This window comes from Coffea arabica, chromosome 8e (assembly GCF_036785885.1).
Source record: "Coffea arabica cultivar ET-39 chromosome 8e, Coffea Arabica ET-39 HiFi, whole genome shotgun sequence".
Lineage (NCBI taxonomy): Eukaryota > Viridiplantae > Streptophyta > Magnoliopsida > Gentianales > Rubiaceae > Coffea > Coffea arabica.
The window spans coordinates 14,797,062-14,810,861 of NC_092324.1; the positions used below are offsets into that span (position 1 = coordinate 14,797,062).

General features: G+C 37.8%; 1 protein-coding gene across 4 annotated transcripts; it reads left to right on the forward strand.

Moving 5' to 3' along the window:
• Positions 1–8,671: 8,671 nt before the first annotated feature.
• Positions 8,672–13,322, forward strand: LOC113703067 (syntaxin-22-like). 4 transcript variants are annotated; one of them, XM_027224282.2, is made up of 7 exons: positions 8,672–9,466; positions 11,226–11,319; positions 11,725–11,864; positions 12,087–12,164; positions 12,239–12,405; positions 12,486–12,586; positions 12,964–13,322. In XM_027224282.2, exons 1-7 carry the CDS (start codon positions 9,273–9,275, stop codon positions 13,027–13,029), a joined length of 840 nt encoding a protein of 279 aa, XP_027080083.1. In that variant the 5' UTR covers positions 8,672–9,272; the 3' UTR covers positions 13,030–13,322. The 4 variants fall into 4 exon arrangements, with proteins under 4 accessions (XP_027080083.1, XP_027080085.1, XP_027080084.1 ...); XM_027224284.2 differs by having other exon boundaries at positions 8,674–9,466; positions 12,248–12,405; XM_027224283.2 differs by having other exon boundaries at positions 8,676–9,466; positions 12,090–12,164.
• Positions 13,323–13,800: the final 478 nt, after the last annotated feature.

Genomic DNA, 13,800 nt, shown 5'->3' on the forward strand with positions numbered 1-13,800 from the left:
AGAAAATGTAGAAAAGGCGGGCGTTAAAAAAATAAACCCTAGAAAATTAGAAAATTTTCCGGGTTCTCAAACTCTTTTTTTTTCGGGGCGTCACATTACACACTAAGGTGCGAGCCAACATCGAGAAGCGTACACTTCAATACATCCAAAGTGCCAACAAGGGGCGCCGCAAGATGATCTTTGAGCCTGGCGATTGGGTATGGATACACATGCGCAAAGAGAGGTTCCCAGTCAAAAGGCGTAGTAAGCTACTTCCACGGGGAGATGGACCATTCCAAGTCTTGGAGCGTATAAATGACAATGCCTACAAACTTGAACTTCCAGGTGAGTATGGGGTACATGCTACTTTTAATGTATCTGACTTGAGTCCTTTTCATGCAGACGATGAGTTTGATTTGAGGACAAATCGCCTTCAAGAGGAGGGGACTAATGAGGAGGGGCTCAAGGCTGCTCAAACTTCTAGTGCTCAGGTCATGCAAATACCCAGTGGTCCAATTACAAGAGCGCGTGCTAGGAGAATTCAAGATTCACTTCAAGCTCTTGTTTGCACGATTCAAGAACGAGTTGGTGATGACTTGAGGACCATTGAAGGATTACATAATGGAGAAACTACTCTCTACACTTTCCTTCAAATGGAAGAACCAAATGAAGACTAGTTCATGGAATACTAGCTTGCTAATTAGGGTTTTTTAGTTACCATTATTAGTTGTTGTTAGCATTAATAATTTCGGTCAATTTTACTTCACTTTGGCCGAATTCAGAGTCTTAATTTTAGTCCATTAGTAGTTAGATATTTTCACCCTAAATGAAGGGCAAGGTCATCCATTGGACATTCTAGGGTTTGAGTCCTGTAAGGCTATATATAGCCTAGGTTTTCATTCATTAAAGACAATTCAGATTTTATAAAATATTCGTGAGTTTATTCACTCTCTCTTGCCTCAAGAGAATTTCCTTTGAATACTTGAGAATCAATCTCAAGCTGTTCATTGAACTTATCAATCAAGTAGTCTCCTTGATTGTGGCGTTCTTCTATCTTTACTTTTGGTTCACTAAATTTGCTAGTCTTGGGTTAAGGAATCTCCTTAGTTCGTGGCTCGTGATTCTAGAAGGGTCAAAGTTCCGCAAATCATCCCAACTTGGTGTTCGTCTAGATCCGTCGCACATCATTCAAGTTTTAGCATAGAATTTCTCGGAAAAAAGGAAAAGCATTCAAAAATTATGCTTTAGTTGTTTTGATTTAAATTCAATGTTTTCTTGGGGAAAATATGAAATATGAAAAGAATGGGGAGGTATGATTTCTCTTATCTTTTTTGTCTCTCCTATATGTGATCCAACGTGCTAAGTGACAATTACATGTCTACTTTGCTTTCCTTGCCTTTCCTTAATTCCTTTCATTTATTTCATTTCCTTTTGATTTTATTAAATTATGCTTTTATGGGGTATGTGTACACCTCTTGGCTTGTAATAGATAGGGCACGGCGAGCATTTTTGTCCATTTTTCCCCTTCCCCTTTTGTTTTAGTTAGCAAATGTAATAGGTTCATTAGATTGATTGCTTGTTTTTGTTGCTACGTGTTAATTTGCTTTATTAGGCTCTTGCATTTAGTCGAGCATGCTAAGTGTTATGTGCTACGTGTTTATAGGTGATTGGCATGTCTACTTGCTTTCTATAGTCATAGATGAATGTAATGGATGAATGCACGTCACCACACTAGTCCAACGCTAGTTGTGGCTCATTGTCCCGTTTTCCACTAGTCCAACGCTAGTAGGAATTCATAAATATGGGCTAGTCCAACGCTAAACCCTTAGGAATTTCCCTCTCTAGTTCATACTTGCATGTTTCACTACATTTCATGCATTTTTCTTAGTTTTCTAGCATTTGGCATGCTACTCCAATCCTTTCCCCTTCATTTTAGGCTCTTGCATCTTCATGCTAGTTATAGGGTACATTTGCTTGAGGGTCCCCTTTAGATAAGGGAAACGAGCGAGTGTGGCTACAAAATAGCCTTAGCACGCTAGTTCTTCCTTCTAATCAAAGGGAAAATTAAAGTCATGAAGTTAGGAGTCATTCCCGTACCTGACTTGATGCATTCCTATAGGGTCATACACTTTCATTCTCATCATGTCACTCCCTCACTCTCTTATCCACATTTTCTCACTACTTATATCCTTCTCAATACAAATGCCATGTTCACACATTTTTCTTCTTGTCACTTGTTTTTCTACCTCACAAATTGCACCCAATTGCACTTATATGTATCTACTATCATATTTTCATCCATTTGCACACAAACACCTTTATTTTCCCAATTTACACACATGCACTTGTCTTACATTCGCACACATGCACATTTTCTTACATTTTCACACTTGCACTCGTATTTGAGTCTTCATTTGCATCATTCGCGACCTCTATGAGGACTTTCCTTATTGGCCACCACAACTCATGTGGTTGGGACCAAAAAGCCTCGTAAGAGACATTTTAGATTTAGGATTGCATTTCTTTTTCATATCCATTAGTCACATCCAACATGCAACGTACATTTTGGGTAGAAGAATTAGGAAACGTGGGGCTAAATCGCGCAACTAGCTTTGGCTAGGGTAAGGGAGTGCCTTAGGCTTTGCCTTTGCCTTCTCCCTTATCAAATGTGACCCCCGATCCCTTTCTTTGGTTACGTAGACCTAAAAGTTCTTAAAAAGGGGTTTGTTTACTTTACTTTTCAAAAAATTCATTTTTGGGTGACTTGGTACACCCTAACTCTATACCAAGTGGCGACTCCATTTTCTATGCAAAAAAAAAAAACCCTTTTTGAACTCTGTTTGGCCAAATCGTCGCATTTTCAAGTCCCACGGCCTTTTATTTTCATTTTCGCACACATTCACATACATATTCCACACACTACTTTCACTACACATCAAAAAGTGGGGCGCGACAGGGGGAGAAATGGATACTAATTTCTAAGAATGTCAATCTGGTGATAAGTGTGATAAAGGGATATCATTCTGAGGGGGAGTATTCACTCTTTGATGCATTAAGTAAGAGGGAGCTGTGTCTCAATTACTTTCCTCCATCCATTGTTTTGTCATCATCAAAAAGGGGGAGATTGTTAATCTCAGTCCGTAGCTTTTGATGATTATAAAACAAATGGATATTACTAATGATCTCTCAATAGACCTTTTCAGAAATGGAGCATAACAGGTTCAAAAGTTAAGCACAAAGGATGCTGAAGCTGCTGTCAGACACACAAGAAGACTGGATCGAACGTCCGACAACCATTGCGCAACTTCGGAGGCATGAAGAACTCCACCCTCGGACGTCCGAAGATATTAAGTCATTCCTTCTAAACTCACTGATCTCGATCGGACGCATATCATCAGAGCACCGGACGTCCGACAAACATTGCGACACTTCAGACGCAAAGCTTTGGAGGCATCGGACGTCCGAAAGAATTGAAGAAGAATTCTCAGTTTCACTTCATGCTTTCGGACGCATACACTGAAGGCACCGGACGTCCGAAACAACTCAACAAGATTTCTTGAGCTCACTGTCCACGGTCGGACGCAAGAAATTAGTCTATCGGGCATCCGACACTGACAACGGCTAGTTGACTCTTCAACTGCTTTCTATCCGTTGGGAGCATTAGTTGAAGAACTTTTTGGTCTCATATAATTAGAACAAAGTCAACTATTTCAAATAACTTTGCACATTAAGACTACATCAGATCAAGAGTGATTTTAGTAAGAAAATACTCTTCAAAGAAGATTTGTAATCTTAGTTGTGAAAATTTCGAGAAACTTTTCTAGTGTGATTCAATTACTTCAATAGTGTAGCTTTGTGAGGGTATCCGAGTGATAGCAAAACTTCCTTGCTTGATCAAGTGTGGCTTGGGGCAATGAGGAAGTGATCCTTCCTTTGTACATAAAGATTGGTTGTAAGTTGATCAACTTGAAGAAGGTTGCTCACTAAAGTGATATTCAAACTCAAGAGGAGTTTGGCATTTGTTTTGATATTCTTTCTCTTTTTACTTACTGTCTTGCTATATAAATTGCACGTCTTTTCTACTCACAAGCACTTGTGCTTTCTCATTAATTGCTTCATTGTGTGGTCTTTTAGAAAAAGAGGACACGTACTCAAAAAGTGACTCACAACTTGGGAACTAACATGCACTAACTTATATATAGAAAATGATTTAAAACTTGACTCACTTATAAAAATATATGAGAAATTAAGGAAATAAAGTAAAGTAAAGAAAATGTACTCAAAGAAATAAGATCAAATAAAATAATTTTCGGGTCCTCACAGGGACTGGCTCCCTGTTGTGTGTCTGACGCTCAACTCAGTTGAGAAGTAAGAGGGAACAGAGAAAGTAATAGTATTGTGTTGCATATCTTTTCTGGTTCTCTCATTCATTATTTATAGAGTTCTTTGGGTTAGCCATGAAGGAGTCCGAAATTATCCCTCTACTTGTAGTAGTTATCCCATTCTCAACTATGAGTCCTACTAGGTTACTAGAAGTGGAGTCCCTCTTGGACTCCAACTACGGCCTTATCCTGATTGATCAGGAACTCCTAACTAGTTTGGCCCCGGGAAGGCTTTAAGGTTGAGGTCTGAACAGGCTAGTCCGTTTGACCGAACAGGCAAGTAGGACTGACACGTGTCCGTAGAGGATTGGCCCCTCTACATACAAAATAATCGTCTATATAGTCGTGTGTAGAAATTGAACAAGCATATTATGTGACGCCCCCACCTCTCCCTAGGGCGAATCCTAGGGTATCAGATGGACGCCTGCCCAACTGTCGTCAGGACTTACGCACTCGTTCAAGCTTAATATCGAGCCATGGAACAACCATCGACTTAAATAAAAGTATTTCGAATATACAAACTATAACTTCAAAGCTAAAAGTTATGATTACAATCCACCCACCAACAATAATAAAATTACACTTAAAGAGCCATTAAAAGTTCATACAAAAGGTATACTAGCGTCCACCAAGTCGCTAGTCTAGAACCACCAATCCACCTCCAAAGTCTGTTAAAGAAAACAAACTTAATGGGATGAGCGAACACTCAGCGAGGTCAAGAAAATAAACAGGCAAGCAAATAATACCAATCAATCAAATAACATGCTTTAAACAACTTTTAAATATAACATTTCATTTAAGTGCACAAATAGGAATTTAACACACAAGGAGGATACAGGAGATCTTAGGAGCTATTTCCACGTTTCGATCAATTTGAGCTTTCTGGGGTTGACCCTCCGTCAACCCACGTAGTAACACGACCGTAGTGCTCCACTTACTTTCTCCACCCACCTAACACCTACTCGGATCCGGAACCAAACATGTATAAAGTGACTATACTATTTGAGTATGCCTAGCGTGATCTCAAAAGATCAAACTATATTATTTCCCAAGGTTCACCAAGCTCCTCGACCAAGTCCTTGCCGGTTCGAATTACAAGGTTAGCCAATGGGTTGGGGCATCCCCATACGTGTATTTGGTCGACGATACAACGCTCCAATCGACTTTGAGTCGATCATAGCACTGAGTCGGGGTGAGCGGTACCTCCTACCCGAATAGGGTGTGATACTTCTAGCTGCTTAGTACTCGCGACTTAAAACATGTTCATGTACAAGTGCAAGTCATATATATTCATGTAACAAGTATCATGTAATCGGAAAGAGAGATGACAAGAGCGATAAAGTACACTCTCGCTTCGGCAAGTTTACGTATCATGTATAGTACTTGTACAAATAACATTTAAATTACATCAGCATTTAACATGTAATTAACACTCACCACAAGTCAAGGCAAAATAAGAGTGAAGCGAGAAGTCAGACGAGCTCTTCGGCGTCCTCGTGACCACTTGAGACATGTACAATCATAATTACCTTGGTGCTCGACCAAGATTAAAAAGAAAAGCATTTTCTCGCTAGCTACTCTCAAGGCCACAAGTTCGAGTCAAGTTAAAGAAACTTTTCTAGCTAAAACATTAGAATAATGTTCAAAGAGAGCTCGAAGGTCGTTTTTTATTCAAGTCGTGGTAAGTAAATCTCAATCCAAGAGAAAGTACCGTTTTCACCTTCGGCACGAAAATCAAGAAAAAATGTAAATGGTTTTCATCTTCCAAAACTACAAATCTCGTGTCCAACTTTAAAACATAAAGAGCGTTCACATTTTCAAATTAATGGAGTCAAATCTCATCCAAAACTCCACTCACTTCATAGCAAATGTCAAGGCTAAGGTTCCCAGGGTTCAAGTATAAAACTAGTAAAATTCACCAAGAATTACTCTACTCAAAACGCTCCCTTTTGAGAGTTCATGCTCATGGAAATCGAGGCCATAAGAATAGGGGTTGAAGTCCCTAATTCAAGTATGAAGAGAGGTGCTATAAATCAAGGGAGTTATATGACTAAGAAAATGCATCAAGAGAGGTTTAACATTCGAAAACCAAGATTTGAAATGAAAGTTTAAAGTTCCAAAGGAACCATGTATTCAACCACAAAATTACACCTAAAACAGTCCAATAATCGCAAAGGAAGACGGAAAGTTCTTAAAATGAGTATTTGTTTGAAAACAGAAAATTTCCAGGTTGGTGCGACACTACTTGGAAAAATCGTATCTCGAGTTTCGTAAGTCCAAAAATTGTAAAATTTATACTCTTGGAAACTAGACTCAAAGAACTAAAACTTCCTAGAAGATACTTTTCTCAGACTCCAATTCAAAGTCATTCAAATTTTAGCTCAAAGTCACTGTTCTAGACAGGACAGAGCAAAACAGGCTTGCAAATTCAGTGAAGTTTGGAAATTCGCCAAAATTCGTAAAAATGGAATCAGCCCTTGAAATTTATACCACAATTAAAAATCCAAACCTAGTTTCAAATGCAACAAACAAAACTCAATTCAGACCTTTCTACACCAAGATACAATAGTTCTAAGAAAACTGATTTTTAGGACTTGTTTTATGAAATTCTAGTTCTGATATACTTGACAGAGTTTAAGAATCTGATTATAACTAGAGCTACGCAACTCAAAATTTAGTGCGGTTTGTGGCATTGAAAAATAGATTCAAAATTCCATAATTCACTAGAAGGAACTGTCATAAAATTCGTTTTGCAAGATAGGTAAAATTGAGCTACAAACTGCAGCTAAAACTGTTTCTCGGATGAATGCAGTGAAGAATTTCAGTCATCTTTGCCGGTTCACTACAGCTCATAGGAAACGAATTAGGAGGTGCATTTTATACCGACGGAAATCTCTCGGAGTCTAGTTTCGGATGCCACAAATGGCACTCAATTTCAACTCTCAGACAGAAAGTTATGACCAAAACATGAACATTGGTTGGGGTCACCTGATCAGAAATTTTTCCAGAATTCAACCTCACTTTAACCTTACTTTAACACAACCAATTGGAAAGCTTTTTGGATGGTATTCAACACACAAAACTACCATCATATATCAAGCATTATCGTACCAAAATAACATTGAAAATTTGAAATTAACAAGAGAGGAACAACCAGCAAATTTTGGCCAGCAAGCATTTCTCATCCTCTAGCTTTCTTTTTCAACTTTCCATCTAGAACTACACCATATCTCATCAAAACAAGTAACAAACAAGCAATTAAACATACAAAATCCTCAAGGCCTCTACCTATAAAGCCACCTCAAGTCCACTACCTAATGTCAAGGTTCTTGTGAACCCATCAACAACCCAACAACTAAACTAACTTACTACTAAGATTTGAGAGGAAAAGTTGAGGGTTTCTTGGATGATTACCTTGCTGCCAAAATGAAGACTAAATACTAGGATTTGAGCTCTGAAATCACCAAGTTTCTTCCTTGATCAAGTCACCTTCCAAGCTTGTATGAAGACCCAAGACAAGAAGCAAATTTGGAGAGCTTTTGTGGAGCAAAAATGGAAGATAAAAGCTGAAATTTTTTAGGGGAAATGAGAAGGGGAAAGTCGGCCAAGCAAGAGGAGGAAGGAAGGGGTTTTGGTTGGTAGGTGGTGAGTTGATTGAATGACAAGAGGAATGACATAATGGTGGTTTTAGTGCTCAAAAATCATATTACTGAGTAATTAATGCTCTTAATTGAACTTAACTTAACTTACTCACATCTAATCCCTCGATTAACTTTCCTTAGTCTAATATTAATCATCCTTAGTTCTCCAAGATTAATGCACTTTCGGATCGAAATTTATCTCGAAAAACGTGCATTCACTATTTCTCGCTAAACGAGCTGTAGAAAAATTAAATTCGCTAATGAAACGTTTTAAAAATATAAATGAGGCATTTTTGCGTACAAACGGATTTAAAATGAATGAAATAAATTATTCGGAATAAACGGATAAATAAATAATTAAATAAGCCAGTAAAATGAAATAAAAGTAAGAAAAATTAAAATTCGGGTCCTCACATATTACATACTTTACATCAGTTTGTAAAATAATTTTTCAAATATGTATGTTCTCTATAAAAGGGTAATAACATACTCCTTGTAATTTTCAAATCATACTCCACTAGATAACATATATATTATAATCAAATTACCTATAATATTAGCATTTACCTTAGATAGAGTTGTCCATATAGTGGATTTTAGATGAACCACTCACAAGTCCTAACTATGCATTTGTCAGTCGATAAATATTTGTCTCAGTTATTGACAAGTTAAATCAACCTGTATTAGTGCACATCTCATAGTAGTTGCCAATTACGATAGAGTTTGTTTAAGAGTCAAAGGAAAGGACGACAGAGATTTATGACTGTGCTATGCAGGGGAATTTTGTTGAAGGAATGGATTACAAGGATATATGGCGACAATATATGCATACTGAATGAATTTTTGACTGTGATTCTTTGATATTCTATTTTGTTATTAGAAAATTCACTATTGCCAATTTCTCCCAACTTTTTTAAGTTGAAAAAGTTTTTAATCCCGCCCTAATCCTACCAAATTTTGATTTTAAATTTATGAATACCCTTAACGCCAATTGGAACAGAGTTACTAAAGAAATTCATTTCCTTTTTTTGCCCAACTTCCCTAATTCATACGTCACCGCCTGCAATATTTGTTCCCCGTGTTTTCGGCCGTAGATGATGGGCCCACATCATCTACCCCGTGAAAAGTTCTTGGACGGAGCCCCGAATCCAAGGGTTTCCATCTTGTTTCAGAATCTCAAATTGACTCCATACATCCCCAATATCAGAAAGCGATAGTCTTTAGGTGACACACGTTTTCATTGTTGTGGAATTCTCTTGGGGTTTGAGGTATGAGTTTTCAAGATCTTGAATCGGGTCGGGCAATTGGGTGGCGGGCGGCCCGAGACTTGATCAATGGGAAACAAGATCCCACCCAAGCAGTGGCTTCTGGGATTTTTCAGATCAATACAGCCGTCTCCACTTTCCAAAGGCTAGTTAATACCCTCGGAACCCCTAGAGATACCCCTGAACTCCGTGAGAAGCTGTAAGTTTATTTGGTTATTTTAATCTTTTGTTTAATTTTGAGTGTAATCATGATGAGTTGGATTTGGATGTCATTTAATTTCGTTCAATTTACATTTTTCTGTAGCGGGTTTTGATAGCATTCATGGTGTTAATTTTTTAGAAAAAATAAAAATCTTTCTTTACAACTGTCGTGTTTGTTTTCAGTTAGCCTTTTTTCCTTTTTTTTTTTTTTTCACGTTCCCAGTAAATTCTAGTTTGTATAGCAGAGGTTAAGTAATTTGTTTTAAATGATGCATTTCTTACTGCTCTTCTGCATGATTTTGATGTATTAATATCTATGATATACTGATTGTTCGCGGTGTAATTGATGGCTTATCTAGTAAATTGATGGATAATGAAGATAATATCTGAATTCGTACTTAAAAAAATAGACTTGATTTGATTAAGCATGAAGAAAGAAAAGCTTTTATGGGCATGGTACTACAGGAAGGAACTAGTTGAGGACTTAATGTTGCATGCCAAAATTAAGTTGTTGTAGCAGTGGGCAGAAAGGGGAGAGTTATGATTATAGTTTATCAATTCATCAAGGTTCAGGAAAGTTGTTCACCTTTCGTGGTGTAGAAGTTTACTTAAGTGGGAGGGTAATTGGCCTTTTTAGGGAACATGGTCAAATATGAATGATTTCCTGGAAAGTTGTTTTATCGGGGTGACAAACAGTCTATTTCAGTAGCAAAAAACATTTGTTTGAAAAGGCTATTTCAAAGGCATGACAATGTGAAGAGAGGTGAGTTTGCTGCAGGGCATTAGGTGGAGGTTTAGGTCCTTTTGGGTAAACACTTGGTCAAAGCCCCAAGTATTGAGGTGTCCTTCCTGATTCCTGAGGCATGGACAGGACCAAAAAATTCAGAAATATTCATAGAATTGATTTGAATAAGGATTATAAAAATTAATGAGGTGCTATGTGAAAATTTTGTTCAGGGTTCGCTTTTCATCCCAACAAGTCATAGTGAGCCAAAATGGTAGCTAGAAGGTGATCAATGCTTCTACATCTAGAAGGTTGGGACTGGGAGAGGCTATGAGAAGTAGTATTATATGTTATCCATTGCATTCAGTTCTAGGCTTAGACAAGTTTTACAATTCCTCAGGAGAAGTGCTCTTTTAAGAGAATGGATGAGTGAGTCGACTTGGCCTTTGAGAGAGAATGTTGTTTGGAGTCATAGATGATAGTTCAAAGAGTGATACAGCTTGACTGATGCAATGATTAACATGTAATTAATCTTGTTCATGGTTTACATCATACCTAGAGAGCCCACAGGCTTAGTGCTCGCACTATTTGGCCTGGCAGTAGTCTAGGCGCCAAGCCTTTTCAGAGAACTGGCAGAACTGAAAGCTGACTGCTGATTTGATGGGATCCAATCAACCTGCCTTCTATCCAAGGACAAGAGAGAGGAAAACCAAATGAAATTGTTAGGTTGCCAAGTATTAAAAATAGTCAGGTTATTGCTATTGGCTAAATAATTAGTGATTTTTTGACTTCTAGCACTACTTCCATAATTGCTATCCACCCTGGTTGAAGTTTGAGCTGACATCTGTGTAACTTGAGCATTTGACATCTATCACTTATTGCACCAATATACATGAGCTTGTCTGCTCATTTTCAGACTACTCTTAAGTAAGAACTAAAACCGGTTGTGGTCTTGTTACTTGATTCAAATTCATTTGTGTTAGTACAACTTTATGCTTTTAGGATTACTGACCTCATTTTACTCAAAATATAGGCACAAGACAAGACTACATATTGGACAGTTGGTTAAAGATACGTCAGCAAAACTGAAGCTTGCTAGTGAAACAGACCATCGAGTTGAAGTCAGTGTAAGTGTACTATAAGTCTGTGAGTCTCTTATTCATGTTGGGACCAACTTTGTATCTTTCCCTTCCTTCCTACATTCATTCTACTCCGCAGACATTCTCTTTATTTGTATCTGCACTGATGTAAAATGCTAAAGTGACAATCTTCTCTGAGCCTCACTATATGCTTCTCTTTTCATATCTTCTCTAGTATGGTTGCATTTGATTGTTCGTCCTTGGGCTCATGTCGATCATATATATGAGATGCTTTTCATATATTAATGACCATTTGTCTCTTTTGAGAGTAAAACTTTGGACATTATTGATTTATTCTTTTTGTCCATTGCTTCCTTATTCCCTCCATCCTTTTCTTTTCTCTTAGTGCTGTCTGTATTTGTTTGTTGCACTGAAGTGCTTGTCCACTTGCAGGCCAGCAAGAAAATTACAGATGCTAAACTTGCTAAAGATTTCCAGGTAGTACTAAAAGAGTTTCAGAAAGCTCAACGGCTTGCAGCTGAGAGGGAGACAGCATATACACCTTTTGTTCCCCAAGCAGTTCTACCTTCTAGGTAATCACTAAGGAAAGTACGAAGTTGTATGAATTCATTGTTGAAAGATCTTCCGTCTGGAGGAAAATCTGCAGTATGCTAACTATATAATGTTCCTCGTTTTATATAATTTGTGCAACCTGTTTAGAAGTTGGATTAGTTTTTATCAAAGTAGTGATTATACTCAATATTAGGTCTATTTTCTCTGTTGCTTGGCTTTCTGAAATCGTGGTATTGCATCAGCAGCTACACAGCCAGTGAGATAGATGCAAGTTCAGACAAGAGTCCAGAACAGCGAGCTCTCCTTGTAGAATCTAGAAGGTGTGCATGTCGACACTGCACTTGCTAAATAACTAAGTATATCAAGAGGATTAGCATATGTCTTAGTTTTGTAGCTGCTGCAGACAGGAGGTTCTATTTTTAGATAATGAGATTGCCTTCAATAAGGCTATAGTAGAGGAAAGAGAACAGGGTATACAAGAAATACAGCAACAAATTGGTGAAGTGAATGAGATCTTTAAAGATCTTGCGGTGCTGGTTCACGAACAGGGAACTATGATTGGTAAATTCATGTAGATTATTGATAGTCGTATTCTGATCTTTTTGGTGAAATATTAGCTAATTGTTGGGCATTATTTGCAGACGATATTGGTTCCAATGTTGAGAACGCTCATGCTGCAACTGCACAGGGCAAATCACAACTTGCCAAGGCGGCAAAAACCCAAAAATCGAACACATCTCTGGTAATATTATATAAGCTTTGTACCTTTTTTCCATTCCGTGTTGACTCTAAAAAGTTATGTAAACTACCAACTACATCTGTTTATTTTACAGTAGACACATGTTTCATCCATATTAAAGGGAATGGCTGGGTTTTCAAGTTGAATTTCTTTTGCCTTTGTTATCTACACAAATGAAAGTTCAAAAATAATTCTTCCCAGATTTAGTTTTATGTCTGCGCTTGGTGTGCTCCAATGAGAATGATTTCCATCAACTTCATTTTTCATAAAAAATATCACTGTATTAAGGCCATTGATACCACTTCTTGCTTCTTTTCAATATATTTTGTGTTACATTTTTTACTTTAATCTTATTCCTCTTTGTTTTCTACAAATTGCAGACATGCTTGCTGCTGGTGATTTTTGGTATTGTGCTCCTAATTGTGATCATAGTCCTTGCTGCATAGTAGGAAAAAGTTTTGAGCACTATTGCATACAGAACTTAGGGCTGTATGACGATGGAAATGATCTTGTCGAACGTGTCATCAAAGTTGTTCTGAGAGGCATTTTGGCCGATTGGTGATGGTGCTGAAATCAGGTTACTGACAAGATTAGTGGCGAGGATTTCATACTAAGCTTTTAGTTCTTTGGTGGTGGTTGGTGCTGTAAATTGTAAATTGGTGTTTGGGTTTGTGGTTTTTCTGTTCGGTCTTGTAATAAAGCTTTTATCAAATATAAAACTGATTTTTTGATTAGGTGATTATAGGTCTAAATTGTGTGCAAGTTTGTGTTGGATGGGCACCTTGCTTGGAAGCTATTCTTTGGGTTAATGGGCTTTTCTAATTGAGTGTAGTTTTCCACTTATTGGGTCATAGACGAGACGGCTGTAACTTAAGGGAGAAGATCCCAGAACTAAAAGCCCAGGGTACGCTTCTCCTTCGCCAGCGAATAGGGCGGCATGTCGGGGTGAAGGGGTCGGCTCACTAGTGGTAGAACCGGTGCTTGACCTGTTTTTTCACTTATAACAAAGGACTTCCTCATGAACTCTTTAAGCTCGTTTCTTAGGCCTCCCAAGCCTAAGTTCACTTAAAAGATAATGAGAGGAAGTTAGGAGTCAGAATAAGAGGAGAAAAAAATGTTGATGATTGCATACCGGTACGTTAAAAATTCCACTACTAAAGAACTCCTATTAGCTCATTTGTGCTCCTTACTCAAGGATTACTCACTAAAGGAAAAGG